The sequence below is a fragment of the Petromyzon marinus genome, chromosome 1, assembly GCF_048934315.1.
Source record: "Petromyzon marinus isolate PM22_M1 ecotype Great Lakes invasive population chromosome 1, UKy_Petmar_22M1.pri1.0, whole genome shotgun sequence".
Classification (NCBI taxonomy): domain Eukaryota; kingdom Metazoa; phylum Chordata; class Hyperoartia; order Petromyzontiformes; family Petromyzontidae; genus Petromyzon; species Petromyzon marinus.
The window spans coordinates 33,677,033-33,690,480 of record NC_133667.1 but is presented as its reverse complement, the minus strand read 5'-3'; the positions used below and the strand labels follow the sequence as shown (position 1 = coordinate 33,690,480).

Below are 13,448 nucleotides of genomic sequence, written 5' to 3'. Positions count from 1 at the left end.
TCCAACTCCTCTGAGTGAGCAGCAATTACCAGATCTTCTTGGTTCTTTCGGTAAAGTCAGGTAGAAGGGAAATAATAAAATAATAAAAATTAAACAACACAAGTAGCCTTCACTTGGTGAAGTAGCCTTGGTGAAAGCTACTTGTGTTGTGGCCGAAACGTCGTGAGAATTTATTTAATGTTTTATTTTTATTATTTTATTATTTCCCTTCTACGTGACTTTACCGAAAGAACCAAGAAGATAAATCCCTGCAGTCACGAAAGCTTTAAATCGAAAATTACCAGATCATCGGCATACATAACGTGGTTGACCAATAGGGAGACATCCCTTGACCGCACCTGGGCATCGATTAGCCTCCCATTGTATCTGTACCAGATGGAAATTCCTCTGGTACAGCTATCGAAGGCTTCACGAACTACTTGGTCAAAAAAGATGTTAAATAATGTGGGAGCCAGAGGACATCCCTGTCGCACTCCAAGGTGAACAGGGAATGGCTCCGACTCCCGGCCACGTAGTTTTACCCAGGCCCGTGCACCATCATGAAGGTCCTTAATGATCGTGAGCAGAGGGTCAGGGACTCCGAAAGCACGGGGCCTCCGGCACAAGCTTAATTAGATATTTTATACGTGATTTTGTGGTAATTAATTAAAAGTGGAGGGGTTACCAGCTCCTCGCACCCGCCCAGAGCCCCCATTTGGCCGCTGTGGTGGTTACAAACGCCATGAGGGGAATGGCCAATCTAAATTGGCCCTACCCCCCACAGCACTGCTCATCACAGCGTTGCCGTCCGGCACCAATGAGGAGGTAGGGGGTTGTTTTTGGCGGACAAAACAACCTCATACACACACACACACACCCTGAATGAGGATTGAACATTGGCACAGTGATTAGTTTTGAGTTCTTCGGTTAATGTCAGTGGTAAGGTGAGATCTTAACCCTGTTCCTGGGCAGGGCACCGCACAACCCGCTTCTCCCGATTTGTGGTTAAGTATGATCAAGCACCCTCCAGTGACTGACAAGGCATGGGGAGGGCTTCAGCGTGCAGTGGATTGACCGAAGGGCGGAACATTTATTGTCGCACAAATCATTACTCTGGTTTGTCGCCGGTAGAGAAACCTGCAGCTCTCCTTGCACCGTAGGCGAATGACCAAAGCCGCTTTTGTCCAGGAGATAACCTCTGCTGAAACATTCAGGGGGGGGGGGGGGGGTGTCTCCTGGGGTAACCCGTACCTTCGATTAGCACATCTGGCTACAAACTTGGCTTTTTAAACTAAACTTTTTATTTTATTTTACCAGGTAAGGCCCACTGAGCTATATAGCTCTTGTTCAGAAGTGGTGACCTGGCTCTCACAAATGTTAGGCCAACGAAGTGGCATATCACGTGGAATTGTATAGCAGCCAAATACTCTAAATGCACGTTGACTCGAGATGTTGAGAGCGGGCAGATTAAGTGGATGACGGCGATTTGTTAAGTGCATTGTGCGGCTCGCAGTGAGATGATTCAACAGTGCATTGTAAAGTGTTCCGTGACGCTCGCACTTAAGACACCGAATATGTGTTACGGATTAGTTTATGATTGAACATTTTTAGATTTTGGCTTTTCAAAGACACTTTTGGGGCCATTTACACGAGATACTAATTGAATTACAATTGTGCAACAAAATTGACATCACATGGCATCGGGTGACATCACCTTATGCAATTAACAACAATTCTGGTGACGTCACATTCTTGGATCGATCAAAATAATACATTTTAAAATAATCCGAATCATCCAGAATTTAAATGCAAAGCCAATTTGATAGAATTTTCGAATTCATTTGAAAATTGGGAACCCCGTCCATATAATGTGGGTTATCAACCTTTTTTTCCCCAAGACAACGTCCTCAATTCACGAGTTGCCTCCTCTGTGTGCGACGGTGCCATTCGCAGATCTTTCTGTGCTCTGGAGAGGGATGCACAGACAACGAAGCCGTGCCAACTCATCGTCTGCACACTTTATTTGCCTTCCTCACCGGCTTCCTCTTTGCCACCCACCTGCCGGAGCGCCTGGCGCCCGGCGTCTTTGACTACGTCGGTAAGGAACAGTTAACCTTGCGTATCGTTGTCATAAATAAAATAAAAATCTAACACCCACTGAACTGTTTTAAATATCAATTGCAATATCGGCGCGAGGGCATATGCAATCGAACACGCTTTTTCCCCCTACTTCAATTGTCAGCCAATGAGTTTGTGATACCGATGCAGCCACTGGAGGCGCTATATCCACCATAATGTAAAAAAAAACCTTAAATATTGGGTTTTTTCCATTGAATCTTAACCTTGCATCAATAAAATAAATTGAATGGGAATGAGTGATGGGTGAAGTCATCCATTCTGGATCAGAGCAGCTACATCACTTATACGAAGGTGGGGGCAAAAATCCAGAAATGCCATCGCGAGCTAACTCCTTTTGTGGCTCTCTAACGACATCTCCATGACTGCGGCGCTCAGCGGTGTGAGTCTCGTACCTAGCGGTGTGAGTCTCGTACCTAGCGGTGTGAGTCTCGTACCAAGCGGTGCGAGTCTCGTACCAAGCGGTGCGAGTCTCGTACCAAGCTGTGTGAGTCTCGTACCAAGCGGTGCGAGTCTCGTACCAAGCGGTGCGAGTCTCGTACCAAGCTGTGTGAGTCTCGTACCAAGCGGTGCGAGTCTCGTACCAAGCGGTGCGAGTCTCGTACCAAGCGGTGCGAGTCTCGTACCAAGCTGTGTGAGTCTCGTACCAAGCGGTGCGAGTCTCGTACCAAGCGGTGCGAGTCTCGTACCAAGCGGTGCGAGTCTCGTACCAAGCTGTGTGAGTCTCGTACCAAGCGGTGCGAGTCTCGTACCAAGCGGTGTGAGTCTCGTACCAAGCGGTGCGAGTCTCGTACCAAGCGGTGTGAGTCTCGTACCAAGCTGTGTGAGTCTCGTACCAAGCGGTGTGAGTCTCGTACCAAGCTGTGTGAGTCTCGTACCAAGCTGTGCGAGTCTCGTACCAAGCTGTGTGAGTCTCGTACCAAGCGGTGCGAGTCTCGTACCAAGCGGTGCGAGTCTCGTACCAAGCGGTGTGAGTCTCGTACCAAGCTGTGTGAGTCTCGTACCAAGCGGTGCGAGTCTCGTACCAAGCTGTGTGAGTCTCGTACCAAGCTGTGTGAGTCTCGTACCAAACGGTGCGAGTCTCGTACCAAGCTGTGTGAGTCTCGTACCAAGCGGTGTGAGTCTCGTACCAAGCTGTGTGAGTCTCGTACCAAGCTGTGCGAGTCTCGTACCAAGCTGTGTGAGTCTCGTACCAAGCGGTGCGAGTCTCGTACCAAGCGGTGCGAGTCTCGTACCAAGCGGTGCGAGTCTCGTACCAAGCGGTGTGAGTCTCGTACCAAGCTGTGTGAGTCTCGTACCAAGCGGTGCGAGTCTCGTACCAAGCTGTGTGAGTCTCGTACCAAGCTGTGTGAGTCTCGTACCAAACGGTGCGAGTCTCGTACCAAGCTGTGTGAGTCTCGTACCAAGCGGTGTGAGTCTCGTACCAAGCTGTGTGAGTCTCGTACCAAGCTGTGCGAGTCTCGTACCAAGCTGTGTGAGTCTCGTACCAAGCGGTGCGAGTCTCGTACCAAGCGGTGCGAGTCTCGTACCAAGCGGTGCGAGTCTCGTACCAAGCGGTGTGAGTCTCGTACCAAGCTGTGTGAGTCTCGTACCAAGCTGTGTGAGTCTCGTACCAAGCGGTGCGAGTCTCGTACCAAGCTGTGTGAGTCTCGTACCAAGCTGTGTGAGTCTCGTACCAAACGGTGCGAGTCTCGTACCAAGCGGTGCGAGTCTCGTACCAAGCGGTGCGAGTCTCGTACCAAGCGGTGCGAGTCTCGTACCAAGCGGTGCGAGTCTCGTACCAAGCGGTGCGAGTCTCGTACCAAACACGGCCAATTCTTCCATGTTATTTTTTTTAATCGTCGCCAATAATATTCGCCGTCGACCGCTGACTTCAAAATCCCTGCGACGTGCGTCTGCAGGCCACAGCCACCAGCTGTTCCACGTGTCTGCGATCGTGGGCACGCACTTCCAGATTAAAGCGGTGCTGCTGGACCTGCACTCGCGCGCCGACTGGCTGAGCACGGCCTCTGTGGCAGCTCCTTCGTTGCTCGAGACGGGTGGCGCCTTCTGTCTGGCCATCGCCCTCAACCTGTTGGTGATTGCGTTTTTTGCCGTCGGACTCTACAGCAAGCAGCAGCAGCAGCGGCAGCAGCCGAATCCCGTTCAGGACAACGGGGCGATCAACCTGCCCAAGAGTCACGCAGAGTAGCTGTTGAAGGTTTTCCCCACGACGGATTTGTTCTAGCGACAGGTGGTGATGAAAATGTGTTTTTAGCTCTGTTTTCACTCCTTTTAACCCAACTGTGTTATCGGCATCATGAGAATCGATTCGGAACGCTCGCAGAGTAGCAGTGCAACCATGTCCATATTACTCATTGTTTTTTTTCGGTAAAGTCACGTATGTAGAAATACCATAAAATTATATTAAAATAAATCAATCACGACGTTTCGACCGCAACACAAGCGATCTTCATCAGGTCTAAAAAACAAATAGCGAGGGAGTATATAGGGTGACATCAACGCAACACATAGAGAGCGTTAAATTGCACGGAGGTAAATACAACAAGAAGATGAGAGACGAGAATTCAACAAACCTAAGAATAAATTATTTGATGCAAAACCAGTCAGGCCAACAACACAGTTAGACACTTGCCTGGCGGACCACGAATTTCAGAAGAGTGCTAAATTTCGTGTTCATCCTCTGGGTTGAACATACCAGCATAGACAGAGTGAACAAATACGAGGTACAAGGCAGCAGACATACATATACAGGGACACCAAGAGGCAAGAAAAAGGGCCGGAGGATCTTCTTGTTGTATTTACCTCCGTGCAGTTTAACGCTCTCTATGTGTTGCGTTGATGTCACCCTATATGCTCCCTCGCTACTTGTTTTTTACACCTGATGAAGATCGCTTGTGTTGTGGTAGAAACGTCGTGATTGATTTATTTTAATGTAATTTTATGGTATTTCTACATACGTGACTTTACCGAAAAAAAACAATGAGTAATTTATGCAGTCACGAAAGCTTTAATTCTTCATGTCCATATTGTTAAGAGGACGGCCTGCAGATACGGATATCACAACTACTTTCTCTAATGACCTCTGGTTCAGACAGTAAAGGGAAACACTTTCCAACCCATGGTGCAAAGAGCTATTCGTAGTACAACGGTTACCGCCGATATCTTTGAATTCCTAAGACTGGAGTTTCTCCAAATTTGGTGCAGATCCAAACTCGACATGATGCGTTTATTTTTTATTTTGGCCAACTCATTGTTGATCGGTTTGCTGCCCGGATTCAAAGCCAGGACTCAGCGCTGTGACCTGAGCCACCTTTTGGCCAACCTTATCGTTGTATTATTTCAGCTGCTGTGGGCCACAGCGGCCAACTCTGTAGATGGGCAAAACTGTTTTTTTTTTTCTCAAGAACCCTGCTTAGCACCTTGACCACTGAGGGCCGCACGAAAGTCGTTGGTACGAGCACAAAAGCACAACTGTCTTATGTCCTTGCACTAATACAAAGCAACACTTATGGCCACGTGTGGAATATAAAAAAAAATACTCGGTATAACCCAAGGGTAATACTTTTGACATTCCTTCGCTTGAGGAATATCTCTAGACACCCGGGCGACGGGTCACTTTGCAGTTGAGAATTGAGTATGGAAATCAAATATACATTTTTGCAGTATAGCGGGTGCGATTTTGCTAAGGTGCCTATCTGTTTTTTGCTGGAAGGTGTGAGATTAGTTTTGTTGTGATTTTTTTTTCGTAAAAATGTCGACAAGAAAATCCACCGTCCGCTACGGTGGCCAAATGCTGTACGTAATGTTTAACTGCTCACGGACCTTTTGAATATTATCGAAGTTTTTTTCTTGTATACAATTGTTGGGTACTTGAAAGTGGGTTTTTTTGTGCAAATGCTTTCCACGGCCTATACTGTCATGTAAACTACACTTTTAAGGATCAGCCTAACATTTTTCTATTTGTGCACAATGCTCCAGATGCTGTCGGTGAATCGACTCTCGTTGACGTTGTACGTTTTAAGTGTGGCATTGCGAGGCACTGTACTTGGGATGTAAACCGCGAGGCCTCTGCTGGTTTATTGTTCTGTTCTTTTGGTTCACGTTTGAGGTTCACTTTCTATTGAACAAGTCATCGGGGTTTTTTTTACCCTTTTTAGTTCAAGAACGTAAACAGGTGATGGAAATGTGATAATTTTTGGACGTCTAAATAAAAAATTTAAATTACGGAAGCACAGAAAACCGGCGTGCACACCCCTCGGTTGTGTTTGTCAGGTGGGATGTTGCAAAATGTCACGTGGCGTGGGGCTGGTTACCAGTGCTATATTTTTTTTGCCAAACCCCCCCTAACCTACAATTAAAGTTCTCACTTTGCCGTATTGCACGTTACCTCAAACAGGTGTGGGAGACATTGCAATCGTTGTTGTACACTTATAATTTTCTACGCCGTGCTCGTTTCTCCACGGGTTTAATATGCAAATCGGTGCAATGCTTTAAAAGTTACTTTTTTATCGACAAGTGTACCATGTACAACTGGTTAAATCGTTGGTGAAGGGATTTCGGGATATTTTCAAGTGCCTTTTTTATATTTGTAATTTGCTGTCGCAACTTTGCCGAAAATAAATCATGTTTGGAATTGTCAGTCTTTATAGAATATTTATAATAAAACTGCCTTTCAGTGAATGGGCACATTCGCGGATAATGGCTTTGTCTCCGATTATTTTGTCTCTGCTCTACGTGACAAGGCGAAAGTGTGGGAATGAGTTATTCTTGCTATGCCTGGTAAGTGTCCACGTAGTCTGCTACACCGCACCCACCGCTGACGTTGCATGCTGCAGCGTATTTTAACGCTCGAGACACTAATAACAATTCCATTGGGGGCTGTAAAGCTAACGGAAATGGGTTTCGGGCAGGCTTCACTCTGAATGTGATTGACACTGGCACTTGAGGGAATTGACTCCCTGGTTGCACTATTGAGCTATATTGTAAGCAAGGCAAAGGTGCTCGACCACTTGCATGAGAATGAGTGTGTGTGTACAATTGTGGGGAGCGCTACGAACCCGGCGACCTGAGTTCGGTTAACACTACCGGCCAGCACCAGTGACGATGTGAACCGGTCCTGGGCCTTTCCCGAGGTCGACTCAACCTCAAATGAGTACCTGGTGTGGCGTGTCGTAAACATCGCTACGAGGTAGACAAAGGCGTGGTGCTGGCTACCCACCCCCTCGTATGCCGAACCGGCCTTCAAAGGTGCTCGCTAATAGCACATGCCCCCAACAGTCTGTTCAGGCTATACGGGGGATCTTTGTTTGCATGTGCAAATAAGCAGGTGTAAAGGATTGATTTGGGGGGCTCATTCTAGCTCAATGCAACACCGAACGTGGCAGTTCTCGCCGTTGGTGCCAGCAACGAGAAGTGGCGCAGGGGGAATCTGATGGCGAGTGGAACCCCTCCAGGCTGGATTTAACTTCCTATCGTCCGGCCAGATACATGCACACAGCTTTGCACCGACAGGGATGGTGACTGCGGGGTTTTACCCCCCGTTTGTGGCTACAACAGCAGGGACCCGTTATGCGATGTACGGCAGAGCAACGAGGACGCGCAGGTAATAAAAGCCGACAACCCGGCTGTGTCCACTCGTTTGTTTACATCTTCCTGCAACAAACGTGTCGATACCCATCTCCCAGGGTTTAAACCCGTCCCTGACAGTGTACCGTGGAGTTGGCGCATAGCCAAAACGAACACGAGTGCGCCATTGTGAACACTTGTTGAAATGGGGGCGGGTACTCAAGCAAGATGCGATTCAATCGCATGGAACAAAAACAATCTCGCACGAAACCCCAGAGTAAACGAATGAGTTTGTATTCTATACAGGAATTATAATTTTATCGCAGCTACTGTGTTCTTGTATGCAATACCGGCAAAGTCGGTGCCTGGCACGAGCTTAGTCGTTGGCGTCAACGTGATACGTTTAATACAGGGGTTCCAAAGCCACGTTTTACAAAGGCGTGTTTGTGCACACACTTATTGCTTGCACCCCTTGATATTCATCATTCAAATGCCAGGGCCCACGAGAAGGAATTTAAAAAAATGTAGAGATAAGCAGAGGGTGGGAAACAACAAATCAGGAGACAGTTGAGTTTTATTATTGTTGCTTACGTAACATTCATACTTAAACTGTACCTTCATCACAAAACAAAGGAGCCACAAAACACGTGAATGCATTGAGCGTTTCATAATCACATTTCCACAGCGGCATTACTCCGTCTCACTTTAACGTGGGGTTTTATTTTTTTGCCAAACTAATGAATACGATAGCACTTTGGACATTATCTCAACATCACATTGGTGGTAATTGAAACGGCACTTTAAAAGAAACATCGAAACGGGTAACTTCCCAGTCAAGGTTGCAATTGTATCTATCATGCAATCAAGAACGCCGCCGTGGAAATCCAACACTGCCACCTTTCGGCGTTCTTCAGCCTTTACTTAACTCCTCACGACTAAAACTTCATGTTGAAGTGGAACAGAGTCGACGAGTGGATCGTGGCCATTTTGAGGAGGAAATCCAGGTAGGCTGTGCTACACGTGGAAGATGTGGTTGAGTTTATTGCGAGCTACGTCCACGTCGTCCCTCAGGAAGTAGAGCTGGTCAATGGTGGGCGTGTGCCAGCGGTTGGAGTTGTACACGCTCTCGCCAACCTGGAGGGGCAGAGCGGGCAGCGTCCTTCAAGGATAAGCAGCAAGTTCACGTTGTCTATATTCCTGTTTAAAGTAAACAGCTGCTGCTATTACTGCCACTGGGCATAAACGGAAACAGAAGGTGCCGTCTCGGACATTAAAGGTTTTTTCAGTTTAACACGTAAGGAGGCTTTTGCGACCAATATTATCGAAAAGAGGTTTTTTTTTTGTTAGGTTTTTTTAAACGTGTCGTTAAACCCGCCACCACCGGACACAGCCAATTCGTAACGTCTGTCATGTAAACAAAACATGCCAATAAGTTACCAGTTGAGCACACCGGTGTGTTGTAGAGTAAACCCACAATATTTACAATTCGAGTACGACATTTCGCCGGAAATTACAAAGGCTTTCCACCACACGTTTCGACCGCTGGCTGCGGTTTGTACTGCCAGCGCAATCACAAAGGTCACAAGTAAAATTAAGACACACCCTTCAGTCACGTGACTGAGGTCAAACGCATATGGGCTAATGACATCACTTGGCACCCCCACCTTAATGTCAAAGGACACATGGGGTAGATCCAAGCTAAACCAGCAGTGACTAAAGCACCTTCTGAGGTCGAACACATTCCGAAACGTTTCATTGACGATGTAAGAATGTTGATCTAACATTCAACTGGAACATAAAACCAAGACTGAAAATCATTTGTATTTTAAGAATCCACTCTTTGGTTCTTTCGGTAAAGTCACGTAGATATAAAATAAAATAAATCACGACGTTTCGGATGCAACAAGCGTCCGTCATCAGGTGGGAAAGCATGGCGTGCTGCTGATGCAGACTGTTTAAACGTTACTTTACCGAAAGAACCAAAGAGTATGGATTCCTGCAGTCACGAAAGCTTCAAATCCAGATTTTAAGAATATACTTTATCATTAATTTAATTGTACTTCATCGTCCCAGCTTTAATAGTAAACTAATTAGTAGTTTGTAACGTTCAGGACGTTCGTACCTTCCATCCAGGCACGTCCTTCATGATCTTGGCCTCCTCCTCCAGGTTCTCACGCACCTGCTGCAAAACACTTTCGGAGAAACCCAACGGACGCATCACTTTACTTTCATATCCACATGCAATTACGCTCACCTCCCGATTACCTATGTATGTAAATTAATCCATAAAAAAACATTTATTGCTTACCAATGTAGAATGAGTGTGAATGTGTTATCTATTCATATTGCTTCTTAAAGTTAGCAGTTTGCTTCCCAACATGTTTGCAGTCATGAAGGCACTGGGTCACCGAGCCTACACAATTCAGAAGCAGCTAACACAATTGAGGAGCAGCTATTAAAAACAAATGCACGCGTCGAAGTATTTTTTTCCCCGCAAGCATAGTTAATCCACAACCAGGATAATCCACCCATGGATAATCGAGTTAATTGTACAACGTAAATAGAACACTGAAAAACGAGTAATTGTTCATTCATATTTGTATGTTCTATCAGGTGAAGAAGTCTTACTGTCGATCTTGCTCCGCTTGCAGAAGGGGCAAGATTGCAATCCGAGATTCCAACTCTTCAATCTGCAACCGCCTGCAATGCGGCGGGGCACCACGGAGACAGGGAACATTAATGCAACAATACCAGCGGCGAGTTGTCTGTCAACGGCGGATTGCAACCGCGTGCCGAGATCACTACGTCGCACGTGTATCCTGTGGAGGCGCTTACCTTCTCTCTCGGTTCCACTTGAAAATCCTATACTGGCCGTATAACATGAGTCCTATCCCAATGGCAAACATGGAGTATCCTGTTGGGAGCAAAAGAGTATACTGCGCGTTATCTTTAACGTTGCAAATCAAAAAGAATGCACAAGTTACAGAATATCTTGAATAATCCGGCTGAAAAAAAACACAACGCAACTTCTTTGTGTTAATTAATGACAAAACCATCAACAGCTCTAGAGATAATGTATTAAATACATGTTTCATTGAGCAATGTTGAGTATCAACAGCATTGTTTACAGGCAAGTTTCAGCAGCCGTGCCAAAGTATGTGTGCTGGCAGACCTTGGTGACAGAGCCCAGGACACAAATGGAGCTTACACACAGTCGCAATTTTTTTTACCGTGACATTTTATTAAACAGTTGCCATCCGTGGGCAGTGCAATATTAACCCTGGTCACCACAATGAGCCAGTGCCTATCATTTACTTGGCTGCTAAATGTGGCAAAATGCCCAAGTGGCAGGTGCTAAATGGATTGTTGCATCACAAGGCCACGAGATGGCTCAGGGAGGCCTTCATCCTGCGGTGGATTAATGATGGATCATGGTAATAATCAGCATCCCTCACGTGCCATGCAGCAGATGGGAATCTTATTTCGGTGTATGCATCGCTGGGAAATTGGCTCAAGAACGTTGGCCAACAATTACAGTGGAAATTACCAAAGCGTGTCCTAAGCTGTATAAAACGGGGCCATTAATGACACCCCGAGACAATACAGTTAGCAAGAGCGAGCCACAAATCCCCAGTTACAAGTTAGATAAATGTATATATAACGTGGGAAAACACGTTAACAAATGTGCATCATCAACCGAGGTCACTCGTATCTGTCTTGCAAAATATATATAAAACATCTCCATAGACTCATGCAGTTAAACTGGTATTTAATTTAAGTTGGAGGAGCCAGTCGTCATGGGGGGCCTTGCTCAAAATCAAAGAGGGACTTTAAAGGCAATTACTACGCGAAGGAAAGGTGGCATACGCGTGTGACCTAATCACCTATAATGCACGTGATCTCGTTAGGTCCGGTAAGCTAAGCTGAATTGAGCCTGGATACTACTTAGCTGGGTGACCACCATGCATATCATAGCATTGGTTATCAGTGTAGAAACATATATTGTTGGACTGTACTATGCTCCAACGTCTATGCTCTCCATCTTCACCAACACGCACTGACCAAAATGCTGATAAAGGGTCAATAACCCCTGCAACTTGCATGGAGGCGGGGGGGGGCTCATCCAGCAGTGGATTGACAAAAGGGCTGTACAGTAGCGGTTGCCATAACGTATGTCTTTACCACGGTCTTCAAAAGCAGGACAGTCATCATCAGCCATGATCTTTCCAATGTTAGATGATAGTATTTGTCCCCCATCCATCAATGTGATTCATTACGCCCTTGAAGTTTTTGAGTCAGCTGGCAAGGCTGTGGCAAAGACGTTGCCACTTGTCACCCAGGCAGAGCGTGCAAAACCAGGTATTGACGCATCACCAAATCACTAATGACAACAATCGCGTATATTTAAGAACGCACGCGTTCTAAAAAAGAAAAGAAATACTATTAAGCATAACGTAATTTGTTTTTATTCAAGATCTCATCGATGATTCTCGTCGCTGCATTGGGACACTTTCTCGTGTTCAACCCAAGCCGTTTTACAACAGCGCCCTTCGCATCGACTCGTCCTCCCCAGGAGGAATAAGAGGGACTTTCACTGCGCGCATTCCAATTGTGAAATCGTCGCCCGGCCTTGAGCTGCGTTGGCCTCCCGAGTGAGACCGCCGGCCGACGCAGGTCAACGCCGAAGCGTGGAGGTTAAACCACCACGAGACGAGCTCGGGTTGCGGTGCCTTGGGACTTGCCACGGGCAACGCCGCGGTGCAAAACGTTTCGCCAAATTGCCGATGAGACACCCTGCGACGCGCTCAAACGAGCGTGTGTGATAAAACGCGTGAATAATTAACTACGTATATATTAATCTTGCGGATGGATGGAAGGTAAACCGTAAAAAAAAACATGGTTGACGTTGCGGATGGGATGAGCAAAAGACTTTGCGTGTGTGGGTGTCTGCGTGCCCTTGTTTTTAATCCCCGCGCGTCTGTCATTTGTTGCCGATTACCATCGCTTCATTTCCGTACGAACACGAACAACGACATTAACAATCTGTGTGCACCCTTACAGCTGCCCGCCCAACACCCAAGGCCTGAGTGTCCGAGCCTAGGCCGCGACCTCTGTCTCGTTGTGCCGAGATCAAATTCAGGGGGTGGGGTGGGACAACAACAACCACTACCACCAGCTTGGCAAGCCACAGAGCCCCTTGTTACCAGAGAGCCCCCTCTTGGGAAGGTTTCGTTTGTAGTCCACGGGTCCGTAACCGCCCGGCGGAGGCATGTCCTGCTTCACCTTGGACGCCGCCATGGCGGTGATGTTCCAACTCCTTCCCACCAGCAGCAGCGGCGGCTCGGCTCGGGTCGGCGATCGACTGCACTCGCCTTGAATCACGGCGAGAGGAAGCGAGGATCGGTTGACGATTAGTCGAGTCTGGATTAGTGGGAGGTGCGGAGGGGGGCGGAGTTTATTAACTCCCTCCTCTTCCTCCTCCCTCTCCCTCCTCCTCCTCCCTCTCCCTCCTCCTCGTCCCTCTCCCTCCTCCTCGTCCCTCTGCCTCCTCCTTCCTCCTCCTCCCTCTCCCTCCTCCTCCTCCTCCCTCTCCCTCCTCCTCGCCCATCTGCCTCCTCCCTCTCCCTCTTCCTCCTCCCTCTCCCTCCTCCTCCCTCCTCCTTCGTCCCCCTCCCTCTTCCTCCTCCTACCCCCTCCTTCCTTATTCTACTCCTCCCTACCCCTTACCCCTCCTTCTCCCTTCCCCCTCCTTCCCTCCTCCTCCA

General features: G+C 47.4%; 2 protein-coding genes across 9 annotated transcripts in view; one reads left to right on the top strand and one right to left on the bottom strand.

Moving 5' to 3' along the window:
- LOC116940325 (membrane progestin receptor gamma-B) overlaps positions 1–6,817 on the top strand; it is a 28,798-nt gene extending 21,981 nt beyond the window's left edge. For all 8 annotated transcript variants that reach the window (XM_032950031.2, XM_076067337.1, XM_076067336.1 and 5 more), the window contains exons 8-9: positions 1,933–2,077; positions 4,017–6,817. In XM_032950031.2, coding sequence (XP_032805922.1) covers positions 1,933–2,077; positions 4,017–4,306 — 435 coding nt within the window. In that variant the 3' untranslated portion in view covers positions 4,307–6,817. The remainder of the gene's footprint in view (positions 1–1,932; positions 2,078–4,016) is intronic.
- A 1,422-nt stretch (positions 6,818–8,239) lies between these two features.
- Positions 8,240–13,056, bottom strand: NDUFA13 (NADH:ubiquinone oxidoreductase subunit A13). Its single transcript, XM_032949990.2, has 5 exons — positions 12,888–13,056; positions 10,519–10,597; positions 10,312–10,383; positions 9,806–9,875; positions 8,240–8,817 (listed from the first exon to the last, which is right to left on the bottom strand). The coding sequence occupies exons 1-5, from the start codon at positions 12,979–12,981 to the stop codon at positions 8,698–8,700; spliced, it is 435 nt and encodes a 144-aa protein (XP_032805881.1). The 5' UTR covers positions 12,982–13,056; the 3' UTR covers positions 8,240–8,697.
- Between the last annotated feature and the right edge of the window lie 392 nt (positions 13,057–13,448).

Bases quoted from the DNA above. Each gene is read 5' to 3' on its own strand.
- NDUFA13 (XM_032949990.2), bottom strand. From the start codon at position 12,981: ATGGCGGCGTCCAAGGTGAAGCAGGACATGCCTCCGCCGGGCGGTTAC. The intron at 10,598-12,887 runs GTAACAAGGGGC...TGCTCCCAACAG, and splicing joins TCCCAAGAGGGGGCTCTCTG to GATACTCCATGTTTGCCATT. The intron at 10,384-10,518 runs GTAAGCGCCTCC...GCCGCATTGCAG, and splicing joins AAGTGGAACCGAGAGAGAAG to GCGGTTGCAGATTGAAGAGT.